This window comes from Danio rerio, chromosome 25 (genome assembly GCF_049306965.1).
Source record: "Danio rerio strain Tuebingen ecotype United States chromosome 25, GRCz12tu, whole genome shotgun sequence".
Classification (NCBI taxonomy): domain Eukaryota; kingdom Metazoa; phylum Chordata; class Actinopteri; order Cypriniformes; family Danionidae; genus Danio; species Danio rerio.
Genome location: NC_133200.1, coordinates 35,084,010 through 35,105,000, shown reverse-complemented (window position 1 = coordinate 35,105,000; position 20,991 = coordinate 35,084,010). Strand labels below are relative to the sequence as shown.

The 20,991-nt window shown below is 36.8% G+C and overlaps 1 protein-coding gene across 4 annotated transcripts in view; it reads right to left on the bottom strand.

Moving 5' to 3' along the window:
- The window catches only part of scaper (S-phase cyclin A-associated protein in the ER), a 219,691-nt gene that overhangs the window by 72,147 nt on the left and 126,553 nt on the right, over nucleotides 1-20,991 (bottom strand). For all 4 annotated transcript variants that reach the window (XM_005163154.6, XM_005163155.6, XM_005163156.5 and 1 more), the window contains one exon: nucleotides 2,225-2,348. In XM_005163154.6, coding sequence (XP_005163211.4) covers nucleotides 2,225-2,348 — 124 coding nt within the window. The remainder of the gene's footprint in view (nucleotides 1-2,224; nucleotides 2,349-20,991) is intronic.

Here is a 20,991-nt window from a genome sequence, read left to right as displayed (position 1 = left end):
CTGCTGATAAAAATAATTTAATAACAGTACAGCAGCTCTTATTTTCACTCAGATAACTAAAACTAGACCAGACAGTGAGGGTTTTGGTTAGAATTAAAAACTGGTGCATTTACTTTAAAACCAAACCATCCTCTAATGTTTGGGTTGATAAGTGAAGAGTCTTTTGTAGCGTTTTAAACACATTTTGAAAACAAATGTTTACACTTTTGCCTTGTTTACATCCAAAATTAACATAAAAAACATTTAAAAGGCATGTAGTGACCCTGGAGTATATGTGTACGTCTATATATATATATATATATATATATATATATATATATATATATATATATATATATATATATATATATATATATATATWTWTATATATATATATATATATATATATATATATATATATATATATATATATATATTTATATATATATATATATATATATATATATATATATATATATATATATATATATATTTTATATATATATATATATATATATATATATATATATATATATATATATATATATATATATATATATATATATATATAGATGTACACATATACTCCAGGGTCACTACATGCCTTTTAAATGTCCTTTTATATATATATATATATATATATATATATATATATATATATATATATATATATATATATATATATATATATATATATATATATATATATACATATTGTATAATGATGGTTTGTTCTGTAGACGATCGGAAAAATATATAGCTTAAAGGGGCTAATAATTTTTACCTTAAAATTGTTTTAAAAAAATGTAAACCTGCTCTAATTCAAGCCGAAATAAAACAAATAAGACTTTCTCCAGAAGAAAAAAATATTATTAGAAATACTGTGAAAATTTCCTTGCTCTGCTAAACATGAAAAAAAAAAAAAAAAACGACCCCAAACTTTGGACCAGTAGTGCGTAATAATATAAATGCCTGGTCTTCCTTCACTTTTTGGGATCCATACAGTCAGTCATTTGTGTTTGGAACTATATGGCTAGGGATGCTCATTTCGGTTCATTTTGCTAACCGACAACCGCCGCTCGTTAACCAAATATTAACCGTTAACTGGTCAGAATAATAATTAATTAATATTTAATAAAAAACAATTATGTGTCTATTTTGTGGGACACATTACATATTGCATTTTAAAATACTGATTTATTTTAACATGCCAATATTTTAACAACAGAACAATAACAGAGCATCTTCACACACCTGCAGCTTTAACAAGCTAGAAAAAATAGTACAATAAATAAAAATAATAAAATAAATAGTCCTACCCTAGATATTTTCACGTACATGACAAATTTAGATTACAAAATGAAAACCCTGACTGAATCCTTTAAAACTGGCATAGGCTGTTTTTTCCAATCGTTTTTTTTCTCCGTCAAATATTAGCAGGCTACCTCAAATCAATCGCTTCACAGAAAATATGTATATAATTAATGCTCTGCTGTAACTTCTATATCATAAACCTCTGTCAACATTTTATTAGAAGTCATTATTTTAAAGATTATGTCTTGATCGTCTGGTTTTACCTTAGAGCTTGTGTGCTTTCATTTTCTCGCGGTTTATGTACGCACTCTGCGCATGATGAAAGACAACGACAAGGTTCATATGTTGACTTTTTGTAAAGTACAGCCTACTATAGCATATAAAAATTTTGTTGATTATATATAAAATTGCATTCGTTTGCATACATGTTTTATAAGCTGCAAAATAAAAGTTTGGTGCAGAGTTATCATTATAAACGGAGGTGTTTATGGCGCGGATTCATGACAGAGGCAATCAGCATCAGCACTGGTTTGGCATCAACTCATCTGCGTCACACTGTGACCAGCAATATCCTTCTTTCATTTTGCTTCTTTAACAAAATATGTCTGTAGGCAAGTGTGGTTGCACGTGTTACCGTCCAGCGAGTCACAAATATTTAGCCAAACTTAATAAAAAAAATAAAAATGTTAATTTTTAACTGTTTAACTGATACCATTAATCAGTTAAAACGCCTCCTTTCAGTTAAATTAATCGGTTATTATGAGCAACCCTAGATATGAGCATGATAAAACAATAGGTATAGTGTTGTGTGAACTTTTATTTGACATGACAATGGCGTAGAGTGAGAAAAATGTGAATTCACGACACATACAAACCCCAAAAGCAAGCAGGATTGGACTGACTCGAGTAGGCTTGAGCCATTAATACTCACTGTTAACTGATGTAGAAGAAGGTCCATGAGAAAGGTAATTTTGTTGCTGTAGAGAACATAGGCACAGTTGTTGTGGCAGTGTGTGCAGGACAGGTAATACGTGTTCACGGCAGCGCACAGCGACCTGAACACAAAAAGAGAGAGGGGAGGATTACTTTTCAAAAGACGACGGCTTCTCCTGTTTTGAGCTTTCCGTCTAAATGATCGGGACACAAAGCAAGACCCCATATAAACATTTCAGGATTACTGCAACTCGCAGTGGCCAATCAGATGAGCCGCGGTAATACAGTAAGGTTATCTGAGGAAACTGACACTTAAAGCTCAGAGTGTGAACATCACACGCAATCCAAGAAGCATGACAACACTTCAACACTACGCTCAAGGGAGTTTCTCTCAGGGACCGCTCCTTACGCAATGCTGACAAGAAAACATGAGATGTGATCTAATGAGGGATTGTGCACTTATAATAAAGAAGTACTCTTGTAATACATATTTTTAACATAATAGTTACGTCACAAACAATGGTTTAAGTACTGGTATGTAACAAATAAAGAACATAACACTACTATTTAATGGACACAAGCAGTGCAGATTGCCTAATGTATGCCACAGGGTTCTGTCCTCTACACATTCACTTTTATAAAATAATAAAAGCTCTATTTAAATAAATGTTTTAAACAAATTGTTAAAAATGTCTTGCATTTGCAGGATCATTGATTCACATAATCCTTTCATCATATAAATCAAAGCACAACATACACATCAGTGCATTAAACACTCTTTAACAAGCATTAAATATAAGATACAGGTTTCATTATGGTTTATACATCAGTGTAGATCAGGCCGGGGTGGGCAAACTCGGTCCTGGAGGGCCGGTGTCCTGCAGATTTTAGATCCAACCCTAATCAAACACACCTGAACAAGCTAATAAAGGTCTTACTAGGTATACTTGAATCACCCAGGCACGTGTGTTAAGGCAAGTTGGAGCTAAACCCTGCAGGGACATCGAACCTCCAGGACCGAGATTGGTTGCGCCAAGTATGTAGCAACATATGCAAATTACAATTAGATTTCACATACATAAAACATCATGATAGATTTAATAGATGCCAAAATAGTGCAAAAAAACACTGTTTACATTTTTTCAACCCTATCAGTAACACTTCAGGTAACAAATCATGGTATATTAACAAACCAACAACAAGTCACTAACAACAGTCACTCAAAAAACTACTAATTATCTGTTTATTTATAGTGAGTAAGGTAGTGGTTGGGTTTAGGTATTAGGCGGGATTAAGAATGTAAAATAAGATCATACTTTATTACTACTAATTAAAAATTAATGTCTTAATAATAGGCAGCTAATAAGCCAGTGAATTCTGACCTGAACTAAAGTGTTACCACCATATCATTCATATATCATACATCATGTGTGTGTGAGTGTGTTTGTGTGTGTGTGTGTGTGTGTGTGTGTGTTCATATACAGCCATATGGACACATATACAAATTATAGGTAACATTTGTAGAGGTAAAATATATAACATACTGCACTAGGTAATATATTTACGTGACACATGTACGTTTTTAATTCAAGTATTTGTAAAAAATGGTGACATTTTGACATGTATGACATACATATACACTAGGGTGTCATGTAATTTGCATATATTTCCATATATCAGATTTTTATTTTGAGATCTGTGTTTCCATTGGTTTGGTCTTGTGGATTTGGCCACAGGTTCTCCTCCACATCACAGTGGAGTTTTCATTAGTCAAACATCTTGGAAGGAACCTTCGGTCAATGTGAATCTAGGCCTGACGTTGGCCTGATGGGATTGAGCTTTCTTACATATAGTAATGTCAAATATGAAAACATTGTCTGTAAAAGTGGTACATAGAAACCATATACTGTATATAGAACAGGGGTGGCCAACCCTGTTCCTGGAGAGCCACCTTCCTGCAGATTTCAGTTGCAACCCATATCAAACACACCTGCCTGTATTTATCACGTGGTGTTCAGGTCCTAATTAATTGGTTCAGGTGTGTTTGATATGGGTAGCAACTGAAATCTGCAGGAAGGTGGCTCTCCAGGAACAGGGTTGGCCACCCCTGATATAGAATAAGGATAGTCAATGGTTCGTAGCCACAAGTTCAAAAATTTGATGCTTTTTCCCGCTTTAACTGCTTAGCCGAGGTGGGAGTAAGTCACATATGTGCAAGAAACAAGCAAGTCTCGAGTCATAACCTTCAAGTCTCAAGCAAGCCAAGTCAATTTTTGTTGAACTCAAGTCAAGTCGAGTCACTGCTTATTTCAAGTCAAATCAAGTCAAGTTGTAGCTTGGTCTAGCAAGTCACTTTCAAGTCAATCAAATTTTTGTCGATTTTTAAACTTTTGCAATTTCTTGTGCAATTTATATTTACATATTTACCTTTCAGTTTTGTATTGTACTGCAAAAAATATAACAAACGGTTATTTACTAAAAACAAGTTGTTTCAAGTCATTTATCTCAAGTCCAAGTCAAGTCCCAAGTCATGACAGTCAAGTCCAAGTCAAGTAGAGTTTTTTTTTTTAGATATTTGTCAAGCAAGTCTCAAGTTCTAAATTTTGCAACTTAACCTCTTAAACCTCAGTGCTATTTTGGGATTTCTGCCTGGATTTTGCCTACCCAATATTAAAAGCTTCCTAAATCCACATTCAGAGGTGTGAATGCAAAAATTTGGTATAATTAAAAAAAAAAACCTTTGAGTTTTCATAAAACACTATTGAATGTGTTTAAAATATCTGTATATGTTGTCTGTGTTAAAAAAAAAGAGGCGCTTTTTGTATTTTTTTTATAAACTCAGAATTGAAAGTGTACCTTTTAGGTTCTGTGTGGTCTAGTGTGCTGTAATTAATTTTGGTGGTTCCTGCACATGTCTGTAAACATAGGAAAAAAGAAAAATGTCTCTACCATAATCTATGCAAAAGTTATTGTATTCCAGCTGATGAGAGGTGCTATACAAGCCACATGGACCGATCATTGTTTTCATATTACACTATTCTTTTGTTTGATCAAACATAATTCACTGTATTTGGACCACGTCAGACATATAAAAGGATTACTTATGCACATCACTTAAAAAACAGAGGAGAAATGGCCCTGAAGCGCACAGCATAAGGTAAGAGATGACAGCTGTCTGTGCTATCTGGGGCTGCTTATTGATCATAAATGTATTGTTTTCACTTCTGCGCCATGGAAACACCGTGATTCATTCAACAACTGTTTGATATGTGAATATAATTCAGTAAAAAGAATGCTAGAGCCGTATGAGCACCGGTAAGAGCTTTCATTTGAGCTATAACTTGTACATGTGTCCTATAAAAAAATATGAAAATAAACCAATGTAAAATACCTAGCTCGGGTCTCCAAAATACTGTGTATTTAAGTGTAAATAACTTGTGTACAGTAGAATAAAAACCAAAGTGATGCATATGTGCATAAAATATAGATTCTACACTTTCAAACGAAACCACTTAAGGGGGTCTGGTGCAATGCTAGCCCTTTAAATCTTAAAGCGAAAGCCGATGACGTCACACACCCGGTACCGGGTCCGCAGAGTTTAACTTGTTTTTTAGTCTGACTCGAGTAAAGTCATGTGACTCAAGTCCCCCTTCTCTGCTGCTTAGTAATGTTATATTCCAGGAAAATTTAAATTGTGTAGCGGACATCGGTCACCGTACCTCCTATTTCCTGGTTTTGATCGGGAAATTATCCATTTACAAGTTAAGCACTGGTTGTGATTTTCCAAAATAAATGCGCATTTCATTTTCCTTTTTTGCAACACATTTTGAAAACAGTTGGAACAGTAATACCGTCCATACGATCTCAACTTTTTCTGATTTGGGGTTGTAATAAAATAAGTTAAAGCAACATAAAAATATTTGCTGTCTTGACTTTTAGTCACACATTTCTTTTTTTACAGTGCAAGCAACTCAATTAGACGAAATGGAGAAGAACCGAATCAGCCAGTCCCCTCTTTAAATCTCTCTCCCCGACTGGTTTTCAGATAAGAGTCTAGCCGTCAGCGCCTTCAGGCCAGCGAGCCACAGTCTGTCAGGTATTTTCTCTGTATTTTGTCTGTTCCACACCGGCCCGAGAGGAGATTAATGCAGCTGATAACTGACCAGTCACTCCGCTCTTCCCCCAATCCACCCCCTTCTTCATTAGTTCATATTTTCTGACAACTGTATATTTTATCCCAAAGCAGAGTGGCGGGGCCCTATCTGGCGAATCCGACTTCTCTGTTTCAAACCAGGCCCGTGTTTACTTCCAGCCGTAAACATTTTGATATCCACCGCAACCTCCGCCATCTGTTCGGCATTTTCCCCATATTGGCACTGGCAATAAAAATAGCGCGAGCCTTGAAGGCCTCGGCCTGTCAATAGCTGACAGAAACAGCGGTGTATATTTTACCCACTGGCGGGCTGATCTGGGAGATAGCCGTGCGAATATTGACATAGCAGTGTAAAAGCGTCAGACATGCAGTATCAGAACACAAGGGAAAGAAAAAAACATTGGGTCCCGCTTGGGAAGCGTCCAAGTGTTCAGAGGTTTACGCTTTCGTTTTTATGTGCGCCGTTATTAATCGACAAAGTCCGAGCGGACGGTAAAAGCAATCGACGAGGGTGTCGAAAGAGGTCTCGTACAATTAATACACAGTCAACGGAGCATTGATTCTCCAAAGCGTGAAGTGTTTCTCTGGGATTGATGGAGGGATACCGGAGCTAAAGGAGAAGGAAAGGAAGGACGGATGGTCATGGGTGAGTGCAGTGATACGCCAGGCTCTGTTCAGTCAGGGACGAGAAACGTGAGATCTCCTCCAACCTGTGCTCTCTGGGCAGCGGACCAGGACTGCCTCAAACACACTGATTTCTTTTTCAAGCACAGCTTCAATTGGGCTTACTTTATTTTACACTCCAAGAATGATTGTTCAGACTACTTATTTAAAATAGGCTGAATCAACACTTTCTGATGTTTTTACTCAATTCTCAATCTACTTAAATTTCTAGAAACAAAGAAGTTCACTTAATTGATGTGTGTTGGGACAACATGAAGCAATTATATGGAACCCTGCATTTTTACAGTGTAATTCTGCACGATGTTGGAAGAAAAACTGACATTACTCTATATTTCGTTTTTCAGAGATGTGGATACAGTTTCACCAGATGAATTGAACAGCTCCTATTTGGAAAGTATTTATTATTTTTGGATTGATTCGGATGATTTTGTAGAGCATTTGCATGAAATTTAATAAATCACAAGCATGGACAAAAAAAATTGAGCAAAAATACAAATTAAATACATTTTCTGGAGACTCCAAGGGACCTATCATACACGCGGCGCAATAAGGCGCAAGAGGTGTTGCTATTTTGAGACAAATTTTCCCATTTTCCGCCACATTGTTTAAGTAGCAAATTTGTGGACTCACGCGTGTTTCAGTCTAGATGTGTTAAGGCTAGATGTGCTATCTTGAGGAACTAAAACAGACCCTACAATAGTCTAGCGCAGAACGCGTTAGTTGTGCGCCTCGCTTAAACATTGCTTAATAGACGCAGGATGCACAGCAATACACAAATATCTTTACAAATGAAAAAGAATTAAAAGGCTGAAATATTACAAAAATAACTATTTTTACATAAACATCAAAACCACCGCCTTCATGCCTTCTTCATCTCGAAGGGCTTTTTCTGTTTATTCATGACATTTTGCTTTTGTATAATGTTATTAGTAGTAGTAGTAGTAGTATTTATTATATGCATGTTTATATTTGTTTTATTAAAAACAAGCTTAGATTTTTCCATCTGTCAGGTTTTGGACCAAATGGGGCAAAACATGTGTATGTTTTATAACTAAAATAAATAACAGTTTTTATAACTCAATTTTTTGACCACACTTCGTTATTATTGTTTATTTATTCGTTTGCTGGAAAAATAGAACTAAATTCAGAAATAGTTCTTGAAACAAATCTTGCCCTTAACAAACTAAATTATTTATGTAGGCTAATGGATGTCTGTGCGTACAACACGTTTCCTTATCCACGAAAGAGAGTGAAAGTGAAAGTAAAGAAAGAGGAGGCTCATTCTTGTTAGTGAAGCGTTCAGTTTTTACACTTACAAAGTCCGCCATGTAAATAGCAAATGCGCCATGGCGCGACTCTTAAAGTCAATGGGAGATGAGATGCAAATTTCCCATACATTTTTAAGCTGTCCATAATCAGGTCCAATACGTAGTGGACATGGTAACCCCCATACTACGCTGATGGTTGTGTTTAGGGAAGAGGTAGGTGTAGATGTAATAACTGTGAGGGATAAATATCTACACTTACCCCAACTCTTAACCCAACCCTCAAAATTAATAATGTCTACACCTAGCCTAACCCTCATAGATAGTGATGTCTACACCTACCTCAACCCTAAATCCAGTCCTCACAGTTATTAATGTCTACATCTGCCCCAACCCTTAACCCAACCCCCACAGTTTAAATGTCTACACCTACCCCAAGCCTAAACCTAAATCAACGGTTTAGTTGGGGTAGGTGAAAACATTAATAACTATAAGGGTTGGGTTTAGGGAAGGGGTAATTTAATAATTAATGTAAATAATTCTAGTTTCTAGCAACAACTGCTCATGCATGTGCATCCACTAATTATTGGGCCTGATCCAGTATGTTATCGTGCTACAGGCTGCAGCGAGGACACTCGAAATTTTGGCCACACTGTAAAAAATATTCCTTAATTAAGTTTTCTGTATGCTTTTTTTATACTTATACTTTTGAATTGCCTTGTGTGATCTTAATTTTGATAATTTAAAGATCCAAACTTATATTTGACACAAAAAATTTAATTAATAACAGAAACATTAGTAGCACTTTAGTTTAAGTAACAATTTTCCTGTCTATTATTAAGATATTAACTGCTAATAGCACTTATTTTACATCCTAAACAATATCTTGTACATTAAAATCAAGTGATCAAAAAATCCTTTCAAGAAATCAAAATTAAACTGTAAAACTGTAACAAAGGGAAAACCAAATCTGCAAGATGAATATTTACAATCTGCTTACTAATATCTATTAGTTAACGCTTAACAAATAAACTATTTGCTAATGCTTAATAAAGGATTCATAGTGTGCAGCTATTATGTTACCGAATAAAAACTCTAAATTGTTTGCTTTTGTCATGGAATTTGAGGTATCCATATTGTTTCTAGGCAGTTTTGAAGGTGTCAGATGTCCTGGCGAGGATTGGATGACAGGCCTCAGTGTCGAGGTTCACTTTGGCTTCTCAAATATAAACAGTGGATTGAAGGCTTAAGCACAAGATTATCACATTATTGTAGTGCTATACGCTGACTGGCGCCTGAAATTCAGCTAACAAGCGTGAAAAACATTTCCTTGCTAAGATATATAAGAGTTTGTTTACATAGTGTTACATTTATAATCCTTTTTTAGAGAAGTGTGCACAAAACACACAAGAAATTTTTGTGCTTTACAGGTCAGAATTACATACAAACATAAGAAAACAGAAAGAACAATTAAATAAGTGGGAAATAATGTAAACAATAAAATTATATATATGTTTATGATCACTGTTTATCTGCTTTGTATAAAAAAATAAACATACATGCTAAATGTTTTTTAAAAATAATTCCACAAAATCACTATGGGCTCTATATTGACGGTCCATGCGCAAAACGGAAAGCGCAGGGCGCAAACGCATTCAGGGCGTGTCAGAATCCATATTTGCTAATTTAAGGATGGGAAAATCCGCTTTGCGCCGTGGCGCATGGTCTAAAAGGGTTGAGTTTATTTTCTTAATGAGTTTTAGGTGTGTTTCGAGAATAAACCAATCAGAGTCTCATCTCCTATTCCCTTTAAGAGGCTTGCGTCGCGCCAAGACCGCATTCGCTATTTACATGACGTAAAGTAAGTTGAAGTGGAAAAACTGAGCATTTCACAAGCAAACAGTTAACAGTTAACACATTTTTTTTAACAGAAAACAGTTAAACAGAGCATTTACCGCACGAAAATGAGAGATAAATGATCTACTTTCACTTTCGCTCTTGGATAGGGAAACCTTTATGTACAGACATCAATTAGCCTATAAATAATTAATTTCGTTTGTTAAGCACAAAGATTTGTTTCAAAACTATTTCTAAATTTAGTTTTTATTTCCAGCAAACCAATAAATGAACAATAATAACAAAGAGTTATATCTTAAAACACATGCTGTGCCCCATATGGTCTAATACCTGACAGGTGGGCAAATCTAAGCTTGTTTTTAATAAAACAAATATAAATATGGATATAATAAATAATCCTGCTAATAATAATAACATTATACAAAAGCAAACTGTTATGAATGAACTGAAAAAGCCTCCAGAGATGAAGAAGACATAAAAGCAGTGATTTTTCATATTTATGTAGGCTAGAATAATATGTTTTGTAATATTTTAATCCTTTATATTTATATTCTGTATCTATTCTTATTATATCCTATATATATCCTTAATATTAAAATTTTTTCCATATGTACTGTATTTCATCTTGTGTTAAGCAGTGTGTAAGCAATGCGCAACTCTGCGCTCGACTTTAGACCGGGTTTGTTTAGGTCTATTGAAAAATCTATTATAGTTTCACAAAATAGCAACACGCCAGCAATGTGCCTCAGACCGCCATCCTTTTTAGACCAGAATGCCTATGGGTGCACATATGAGCGCAAATGCATTTGCTATTTAAACAGCGTAGCCCAACGCCTCAAAACGACTCTTGCGCCAAGCTGAAACTAGCAAACAAGTATTGCGCCGCACCTTGCGCCACATTGCGCCGGGTGTATGATAGGGCCCTAAAAGTAATGTTATTTAGTTTTGTCTTTATTCTTTAATGAAAACTTCAGCGCATATTTGTCAATTTCTGTCATTTAAGACTTTTTTGAACTGATTTTTGTTTAGTTTTTGTCTAGTTTTCGCCAGTAAAAAATAATAATAAACATATTAGTCGTTGACAGATAATGATTCGTCAATGCCATGTTTAAACTGATGGAAACTAGACAAAAACTACATTAAAATCCATTTTAAATGACAAATACAAGATTTTTGTCAACAAATAAAGACATAACTAAAATGTTTATTGAGGGACAATTTATTAAAAGATCCAGTCTGCGGACATTTCAATTATAGTCTATACTGTTCAACCAAGCAGCATATAAGCAATCGTTTTCTACAAACTTGATAAAACCTCCAAAAATGTCAATGTGTAGCAGAAGAAAATCTAAGAGCAGCCATAAAATCTGAAGCAAACTTTTGACGTCCTTTGCCAAAAATGCATTCAGTCATGTTTTCCGATCACACCAAGATCTTCACCCTCACAGACGATTTGCATTTTAGTAAAATACCGGTGGTACTAATCAAATTTAAATTACACAGAACACAATACACTTCTAAACTAAAAGCATCGACTCGCCACAACACGCTTTTACTTTCGATTTAACAATTGCACACATTTACAACATACTGTATGAATCTCCTTTCCGTGACATCCCTTCTTAGTTTTTTTTTTTGCCCTCAAAATACTCCATTTAGTCATACAAATACTCTTATCAGTGCATTCATTTTAAAACTGGCAGCAGTGTAATAAACGTCATCAACATCTTTAGTTCGGCAGATTAAATTTGATTCATGCAAATAAGTAAATCTGCTTGAAAGAATAAATAAAGCTATATATAGCTGGCTTATTAACAATGTGTTTTATTTAGACCTAATGTTACATAAATAGTAAACCAGTATTATGCTAAATTTAAAATCAACTTTGTTTACATGCGAGTTCTCCAGTAATATATAAAAATATTATAGAAGTTATAGAAATGATATAGATATGCATAATATTAACTGGTTGGAGTTTAGTCAACTAAACCTTGAGTAGACTTATATATATATATATATATATATATATATATATATATATATACACATATATATATATACATATATATATATATATACATATATATATATATATATATATATATATATATATATATATATATATAYATATATATATATATATATATATATATATATATACACATATATATATACATATATACATATATATATATATATATATATACATATATATATATATATATATATATATATATACATACATATATATATATATATATATATATATATACATACAYATATATATATATATATATATATATATATATATATATATATATATATATATATATATATATACATATACATACATACACATACATACATACATACATATAACATATATACATATACACACACACACACACATATATATATATATATATATATATATATATATATATATATATATATATATATATATATATATATATATATATATATACACATATAATAGGAAATACTGTGAAAATTCCCTTGCCCTTCTAAACATCATTTGGGAATTATTTTCATAGAACGGTGAATACAGAACGAGTCTTCGCCGAGGTCCAGCTTCCTGCCTCTGGCGCCTAGACTGCAGCTCTGCACAAGACGTTTGGCCAGTGGAGAAATGCCCAACTGAGCCTGGTTTCTCTTGAGGTTTTTTAACTCTACACTTTCGCCAATTGGCGAAGTATTTTCCTCGCCCCTGTCGCCACTAGCTTGCATGGTTCGGGATCTGTAGAGCTGCGCATCGATGGATTTGCTCTTCAGTGTTTAGACTCTCAGTAGTGAATATTAAACTACCCTAAACTGAGCTAAACTGAACTTAAACTCTGAAAACTCAACTACACTGTTCCAATTTACTATAATCGTCTATGTGAAGATGCTTTGACACAATCTGCATTGTAAAAGTGCTGTACAAATAAAGGTGAATTGAATACTTTTGAAATCAACTGTTCAAAAGTCTAAAATGACAAACTAATGGCACTCTGGTCAAAAGACTAAGACTAAAACCAAATCAAAAATTGCTGTCAAAATGAACACTGCTAAAATGTAGCAGGAAAATCAATGGACTACACATTTGAAATGTATTAAATCTACTTTTGCGCTATATGAGCTCCAAACTCATAAAAGATTGATGCTGAACCTGATCTAGGTGCAGGTCGGTGGGGTTTTTGAAGGTATCTGATGCCGGGGAGGAATGTGAGGAGTGGGGGAGGGGTCGCCCCAGGTGGCTCGCATGGTTAAACGGCAGATTATAGAGCACACGACTAATTTCTTTACACTAATCTTATTAAAGTGTAAAACAGCTGTCGACTGGCCAAATCTCAACACCAACCCCCAGTGCCTGCATTCAAGACCCCGAATGAAACAAATAAGAGCATCTGAGGTAAAAAGAGAGATTAGAAACCTTGAGATATCAAATAAGTAGTTGAAGCTAGATTTAGATCATTATAAAATGCACTTAAAATGAGATACGGCAGACTCCTAACTGTATATTTTAATCTGCACATAATTTACCCAGCGTTAAGAGTTAATCTTGGTCATTTGTACAATAGTGTTTTATACAGTACAACGCTAAATATTGGTTCGTGGCCTTATTTGCATATCTGCAGCATCATTGGATAGATGCAGCATGTGATCTGTTTACATAAAGGCTTTAGGAAGTTGTAGGAACAGTATCGAGATTTGCATTTCAGCTACGAATACATGTGGGAGACAAACCTGTGGGATTGTTTATGTAAATGATATTTATGTAGTGCTAAATGAATACCGAAAAAAAGTACCAAATAAGTCATACAGTTGAAGTCAGAATTATTAGCCCTTGTTTATTTTTTCCCCCAATTTCTGTTTAACAGAGATATTTTTTCAACACATTTCTAAACATAATAGTTTCGATAACTCATCTCTAATAACTGATTTATTTTATCTTTGCCATGATGACAGTCAATAATATTTGACTAGATATTTTTCAAGACACTTCTATACAGCTTAAAGTGATATTTAAAGGCTTAACTAGGTTAATTAGGTTAACTAGGCAGGTTAGGGTAATTAGGCAAGTTATTGCATAACGATGGGTTGTTCTGTAGACGATTGAAAAAATATATAGCTTAAAGGGGCTAATAATTTTGTCCTTAAAATGGTGTTTAAAAAATTAAAAGCTGCTTTTATTCTAGCTGAAATAAAACAAATAAGACTTTCTCAAGAAGAAAAAATATTATCGGAAATACTGTGAAAATTTCCTTGCTCTGTCAAACATCATTTGGGAAATATTTTAAAAAGAAAAGGTTGTGTGAATGATGGGGTTTTCAAATTATGGGTAAACTATACCTTTAAGAGTGATCTGTGTCTACATTTTGGGAGAAATGTTCGGAGTATAGTCGTCTACTTACTTTAACCCCTTCAGACCTGAATTATGTTCCAAATTTCAGAAAAATTGGATGTCATGTGATGTCCATTGTAATAGACGCAAGGTCTGAAGGGCAAGCAGCACGACTGAAAACAATAACTGTGTTCGCACGAGACAAAGCAGGTGAACACCGTATGAGAGGATGATTACTCGCGCGCACAGGTGATGTGATGGGCGCGACTGTTAAAAAGCGTGCACGCTCCCGTTTACTTGTGCGAAAGTGTCCCAATGTTATTATATACTTGGACAAGACTTCAGTCAAATCAAAACATCTCAAGAAGACCTGGGACATTCAGATGCAGGGTCAGAATTTGGCGTCAACAACATGAAAGCATGGATCTATCCTGCCTTTTATCAACGATTTAATTTGGTGGTGGTGGTGTAATGTTGTGAATATTATCTTGGCACACTTTGGGCCCATTAGTACCAATTGAGCATCATATTAACACCAAAGCCTGCCTGAGTATTGTTGCTGACCATGTCCATCCCTTAAAGACCACAGTGTACCCATCTTCTAAAGGATACTTCCAGCAGGATAACACGTCATTTCATAAAGTGTGAATCAACTCAGACTGGTTTCTTGAACATGACAATGAGTTCACTTTACTCAAATGGCCTCCACGGTCACCAGATCTCAATACAATTGAGCACCTTGGGGATGTGGTGAAAGGAAAGGATTTACACCATGGATGTGCTGCCGACAAATCTCCAGCAACTGTGTGATGCTATCATGTCAACATGGAGCAAAATCTCTGAGGAATATTTTCAGTATCTTGCTGAATCTATGCCACGAAGGATTAAGGCAGTTCGAAAAGCAAAGGGGGGTTCAACCCGGTACCAGTAAGGTAAGGTATACCTAATAAAGTGGCCGGTAAATGTGTATGTGTGTGTATTTATATATATATATATCTTCTTTACTTCAGCTGACAAGTTCAAGTTGTTTTCCATCCCTAACCATGGTTCAAGACTGAGTCATTGTTGTAGCCTGGGTTAAGTTCTTTTGTTTTTAAGAGTTAATTGGTCGACATATACAAGAAGCTGTGGCTGGTTCTGGTGCCGTCTTTGAATGCTAACCACATCTCTGTGTTTTCCTTCAACGCTAGACATGTATAAATGAACAATTAACTGAGCGTGAAATCAAACAGTAGTTGTGGTTGCCCTGCATTCATTATCCTTTTTTCTCCATGATCGTGCTTGCATGCAGACACCTCGCTTCTTCCACCTCCTAAACTGGCTGCATGCAACACTGCCGCTACTGCTTAAATAATGGACCGCTTTTTTCCTCCCCAGATAATCCATCATCTTGGAACGGGTTAGATGCTTAGAAGCTGTCACTGTCCTGCTTGAAATGATATCCATCCACCCCAGCCCACTGCCAGGCATAAACCGGGCTGCTTTTCCAGCTCGCTCTCCTCTAATTGCCGATGATTAGCATGACATCCAACACCGGCCCGCCGTGCACGGCCTCTCCCCGTCACGATGACAGCCAGCGTCAAAGATTTTGAGGAGCAATTTGGTGAAGTGCCATTGTAGTCCCTCTCAGGTTACCCGAGGAGTATGTAACACTGACCCACATGTGCCAGGTCGTCCACATGAGCGTGCGGCATTCCTCTACCTGAGCGGATCTGTGATTCCCTGTCGGGAGTTGCGTTTTGACAGCGATGATGTGAGCTCTGCCACAGGCCACCAGACCGCAGCCGGGTCTATAAACAACAGGCATATTGTTAATCTGCCCATAATGAAGCTTTATCTTGTAGACATAGGATTAAGTTGCCAAGCTCGCCGGTGAAGACGTTCTCTATAGCGCTGTGTTGCACAGGAATGAAAAGGAGAGGCCACCGAGAGAAAAAAAAAGCAAGCTAGATGGTAGATAACAACTAGAGGAGAGCTGCAGATAACAACCGCCGCGATCTCCTCACCTACTCAAACCGGCTTAACCTCAGCTAACCACGAAATCCCGGCTGATTATTCAATGGACAGACTTGCTCAAGGTATGCCGCAGGACTCTGTCCTCTACACCTTGCCTTTCTCTTTATCCCCCTCAGGGTTGCTCCTCAGCTTGGGTGGCCTGTGGACTGGATGGGGGTCATTGGACTGACCTCTGGAACTGAATTAAGGCCATTTAACCCATTCTGAAATCCATAGGCTAGCTCAGGGACAGGGAAGCAGATGGCTAATAAGAATTCGAGATGATGGGTAGATCACCCCAAGGACTGTCTGTCTGGCCTAAAGCTGATGTTTGTCCTTAAATTCGGAATGAAATTGAAGTTAAGATTGTCCTTTTTTTTAATATTATATCGCACATCCAATTGAAACAAATAATGTAGGGCCCTGCATGATTAAGTCCTTTTGGAACCGGTTGGGTTGTTGGAAGATGGGTGTTGCTAACAAAATAGAATGAAAAGCAAGGTAGAAACAAGACATGCACTGATGATGACCTGCGTAAAAAGACTAATAGCTCCGCCCCTAAGGCATTCCATGTGACCACAAGAAAGGAAAAGTTGTTTTGAGGGGGAAAGAAGGTTACACTGTTTTATAAACAATTTACTGAATCTTTACTGAATCAAGCATTGCAGCTTGATACGGTAATCTGAGTCTGTCAAAGTTGAGTAGTAAAGGTGGCAGGCAAGAGCATCGGTTTTAACCAAACTGGTCCAATAGTAATTTACCGTAATTATGTTTTAAAGTGAGCTCAAGGTATCTTATGCACCCTGGATCACCCATTGTGTTTCAGTAGCTGCCATCATGACGTCCTTTTAGACTTCCTATATGCAGGACGAATAGAATTAGAAATTATTTTATAATGGTGGCCATTAGGTCACTAAATGAGTCCAGTGGGGAGGGAGAAGCATCTAAAAACTATGTATTGTTTGTTTCGTGGTAATATTGTGGTAATGTGTACATCGAATTTCGCCTGTGTTATGGCACCTTGCTGCAAGCAGTAGTAGTAGTAAGGTAATGGTATTTATTTAAAGATTCATTCATTCATTCATTCATTCATTTTCTTGTCGGCTTAGTCCCTTTATTAATGCGGGGTCGCCACAGCGGAATGAACCGCCAACTTATCCAGCAAGTTTTGCCCTTCTGGCCGCAACCAATATCTGGGAAACATTCACACACACATTCACACACACACTCATACAATACGGACAATTTAGCCCACCCAATTCACCTGTATCGCATGTCTTTGGACTGTGGAGGAAACCAGAGCACCCGGAGGAAACCCACGTGAAGGCAGGAGAACATGCAAAACTCCACACAGAAATGCCAACTGAGCTGAGGTTCGAACCAGCGACCCAGCGACCTTCTTGCTGTGAGGCGACAGCACTACCTACTGCGCCACTGCCTCGCCCCGTTCATTCATTTATTTAGCTTCAACTTCACCACAGCAGAATGAACCGCCAATTATTCCAGCACATGTTTTACGCGGAGAATGCCCTTCTGGGTGGGAAACACCCATAACACACACACTTATACATTAGTTAATCCAATTCACCTGTAGCGAGTGTCTTTAGATTGTGAAGGAAACCGAAGCACCTGGAGGAAACCCACACCAATACTGGGAGAACATGCAAACTCCACACAGAAATGCCAACTGAACTAGCCGGGACTCGAACTAGTGACCTTCTTGCTGCGAGGTGTCAGTGCTATCCACTGAGGCATCATGATTAAAGATTATGAGGGCATATTGATTACAAAATAATGAAACAGATACATCGTACACATAAAAAACAAGACGAGTAAATTGACTTTATGCCGACAAATCAGCAACTACATTTGTACATTTCGTATGGACAATCCTAGAAATAGCCTGCGATACAAATAGTGTCGAATATAAAGGTGTCTGAGGGCATCCATGTAAACTGGTTATCAGCCAGGAATATGACCTCACCTGTAGCTCGCATTTCCAAATCTGTCACTTTAATCCCTATATTTGAATTTCTTGCTTTTATTCAAATCGACTGACAGTGCGTTCAAAGAGCCACAATGTGGTGCACAGCGTAAGACAGGAGTGTCCAGTCTTGTTCCCAGAGCTCCACCTTCTCTTCACTTCTTGTTTTGATATTTGAGCAAATGGGCTTTATGCACTGTTTTTTAGGCACTAATAAACTTCTGGTGAAAGGTTGATGTGACTGCTTTCAATTTCATAAGGGTTCTTTTACCGCATCGATAATGTGACTGCATTAAAATATAGTCCTGTTCTCAGACTTAAGTATTCATTTAGTTGTTCAATCTTAAAGGAGATTAAAATCCGTTTGAATGCAAGCGCAGACAAGCTCTAAAACTCCATTGGAAAAAAAATTGGCAAATTTGAAATCTTTTAAAGACACGGAGCAGAACTATTTAATTTAATGTAGTGCTTCTTATTTGGTCTGAGACCCACTTTAAATCATATCTCATTCAGGCAGTGATGATCATTGATTTTGAACAAACAAAATATCAAACCTGGTGAGTTTATAATGGCATGACAGTTTACCGGAAGCACCTGAAACCCATGTCCCCATGTATATAGCCCCTTATGGCCCATTTCCACTGAGTGGTACGGTGCGATACAGTTCGGTTTGGTACACTTTAATGGCCGCTTCCACTTTGAAAAGGAACCAAAAAGCAAACCGTGGCGAGGGGGCGTGGCCGAGAGCCGTGGGAATGGGGTGAGGCCACCACTTAAGTGGATACACCTGCGGTGCGCACCTGCCTCGGATCCCACGGAAGGAGCTCTGGACCATAAAAGGAGGACCGATGGCAGAGGAAGCCGAGAGAGGACCGGGCCCGGGCATATTATTTTACTTTTGCTTTCATTTTGACGGCAGTCTCCGTGAGGAGCTGCCGTCCGTTTGTTTTGGTTTAGACGGCAGTCTCCGTGAGGAGCTGCCGTCACGGTTATTAATAAATATTTTAAAACTACGTCTGTTCTCCGCCTCCTTCTTCCCGGCGGCTAAAGGGCCGTAAACTTTATTACAGGTATCCTTTGCAAAGCAGAACAAAAGGGTACCCATAGGCTAAGCTAGATGCGCAACTGGACGCTATTGGTTACGTCACTCGCTCGTGCCAGGAGAATGAAAACAAAGAAACCGCCTTTTTTAAAAACACAGCCGAGACATTACACTATAATAATATATACAATAACGAGCCACGGTCGACCTGAGCTCACACAAATCTTTTCGTCGTCTTGATGAACAGCCACAAAGCCAAGAAGAACAAAATCTGCCGTGTCCTGTTTTTGTTTTATGAGGTCGTCTAAAAATGCGAGCGGTTTTCACTCGCGTGTGCGTCTATATATGATAATAAAGTGCGTGTGATTATTGAAGTGCTTCTGACGTCCGATCCTTTCAGAATCGGAGGGGGAAGTGCGAAAAAACCAAGGAGAATCTGAAAAAAACAAAGGAGCGAATGATTCTTTCAGCAACCTCAAACATGAACAAACCTTTTGGACTCTTATAAACTGGGAATGATGGAATTACTCTCTAACAGAGGCTACATGTGCTGCTGAAGATTAAAGATGCAGATGAGAGGTTTGCACTGTTTTGTTGCGTGTTTTTGAAGCCAAATAAGGACTAAATGTATGCTGTGTGTAGATTTTCTGTAATCTGTAACATATCGGAGACTGTAAGGGGCTGTGTGTGTTCATATATGTTGCATTTATTCATTTATTTTATATAAATCGCAGACATTACAGCAGGCTATTTTCATTGATCTGCAGTTATAATCAAATCATGATCATAGAAAGGTTAGTCATGAACATTTAACACAAGTATTTATGTGTATAAATTCCTCGAGCAAGAATGACATCGACTGAAACTTTCTGTTGTACACCATGCCCACCAAAAGGGTACCATTGGTACAGTAGCAGTGGAAACGTAAGCCTCAAAGGTGACCTGTACCTAGAATGCAAAAAAAATAATGCATTATTGGTACTCGCTCATTTGTTTTCTAGATTTACTTAACTATGATGATTTCCATCGGCGGTAGTGGTGTAGTGGTTAGTGCGTTGACACATGCACTCCGACCCGGGTTCAATTCCGCCTCGCGGTCCTATGCCAATCCTTCCCCTCTCTCTGCTCCCCATGCTTTCCTGTCAATTATCTATACTGTCCTATCAAAAATAAAAGGTGAAAACCCCAAAAAAATAATAATTAAAAAAAAAACTATGATGATTTCCTCTGCTGAGAAACCCGGAAATGTGAAAAGGGTCTATTCGGTGGGTTTATTTGAGGCCATATATATCTTTTGCAGGAAAGTGGCCCTCCATGAGCAGGATTGGCCATCCTTAGAGAAAGGAAGGCAAAGACTTCTGTATCTGGATTTGAACAGGAAGTGGTTTAAAACAAAACTAAGTTGAGGGACAGAAAAAGAGATTTGGAGCCGTTGAGAAA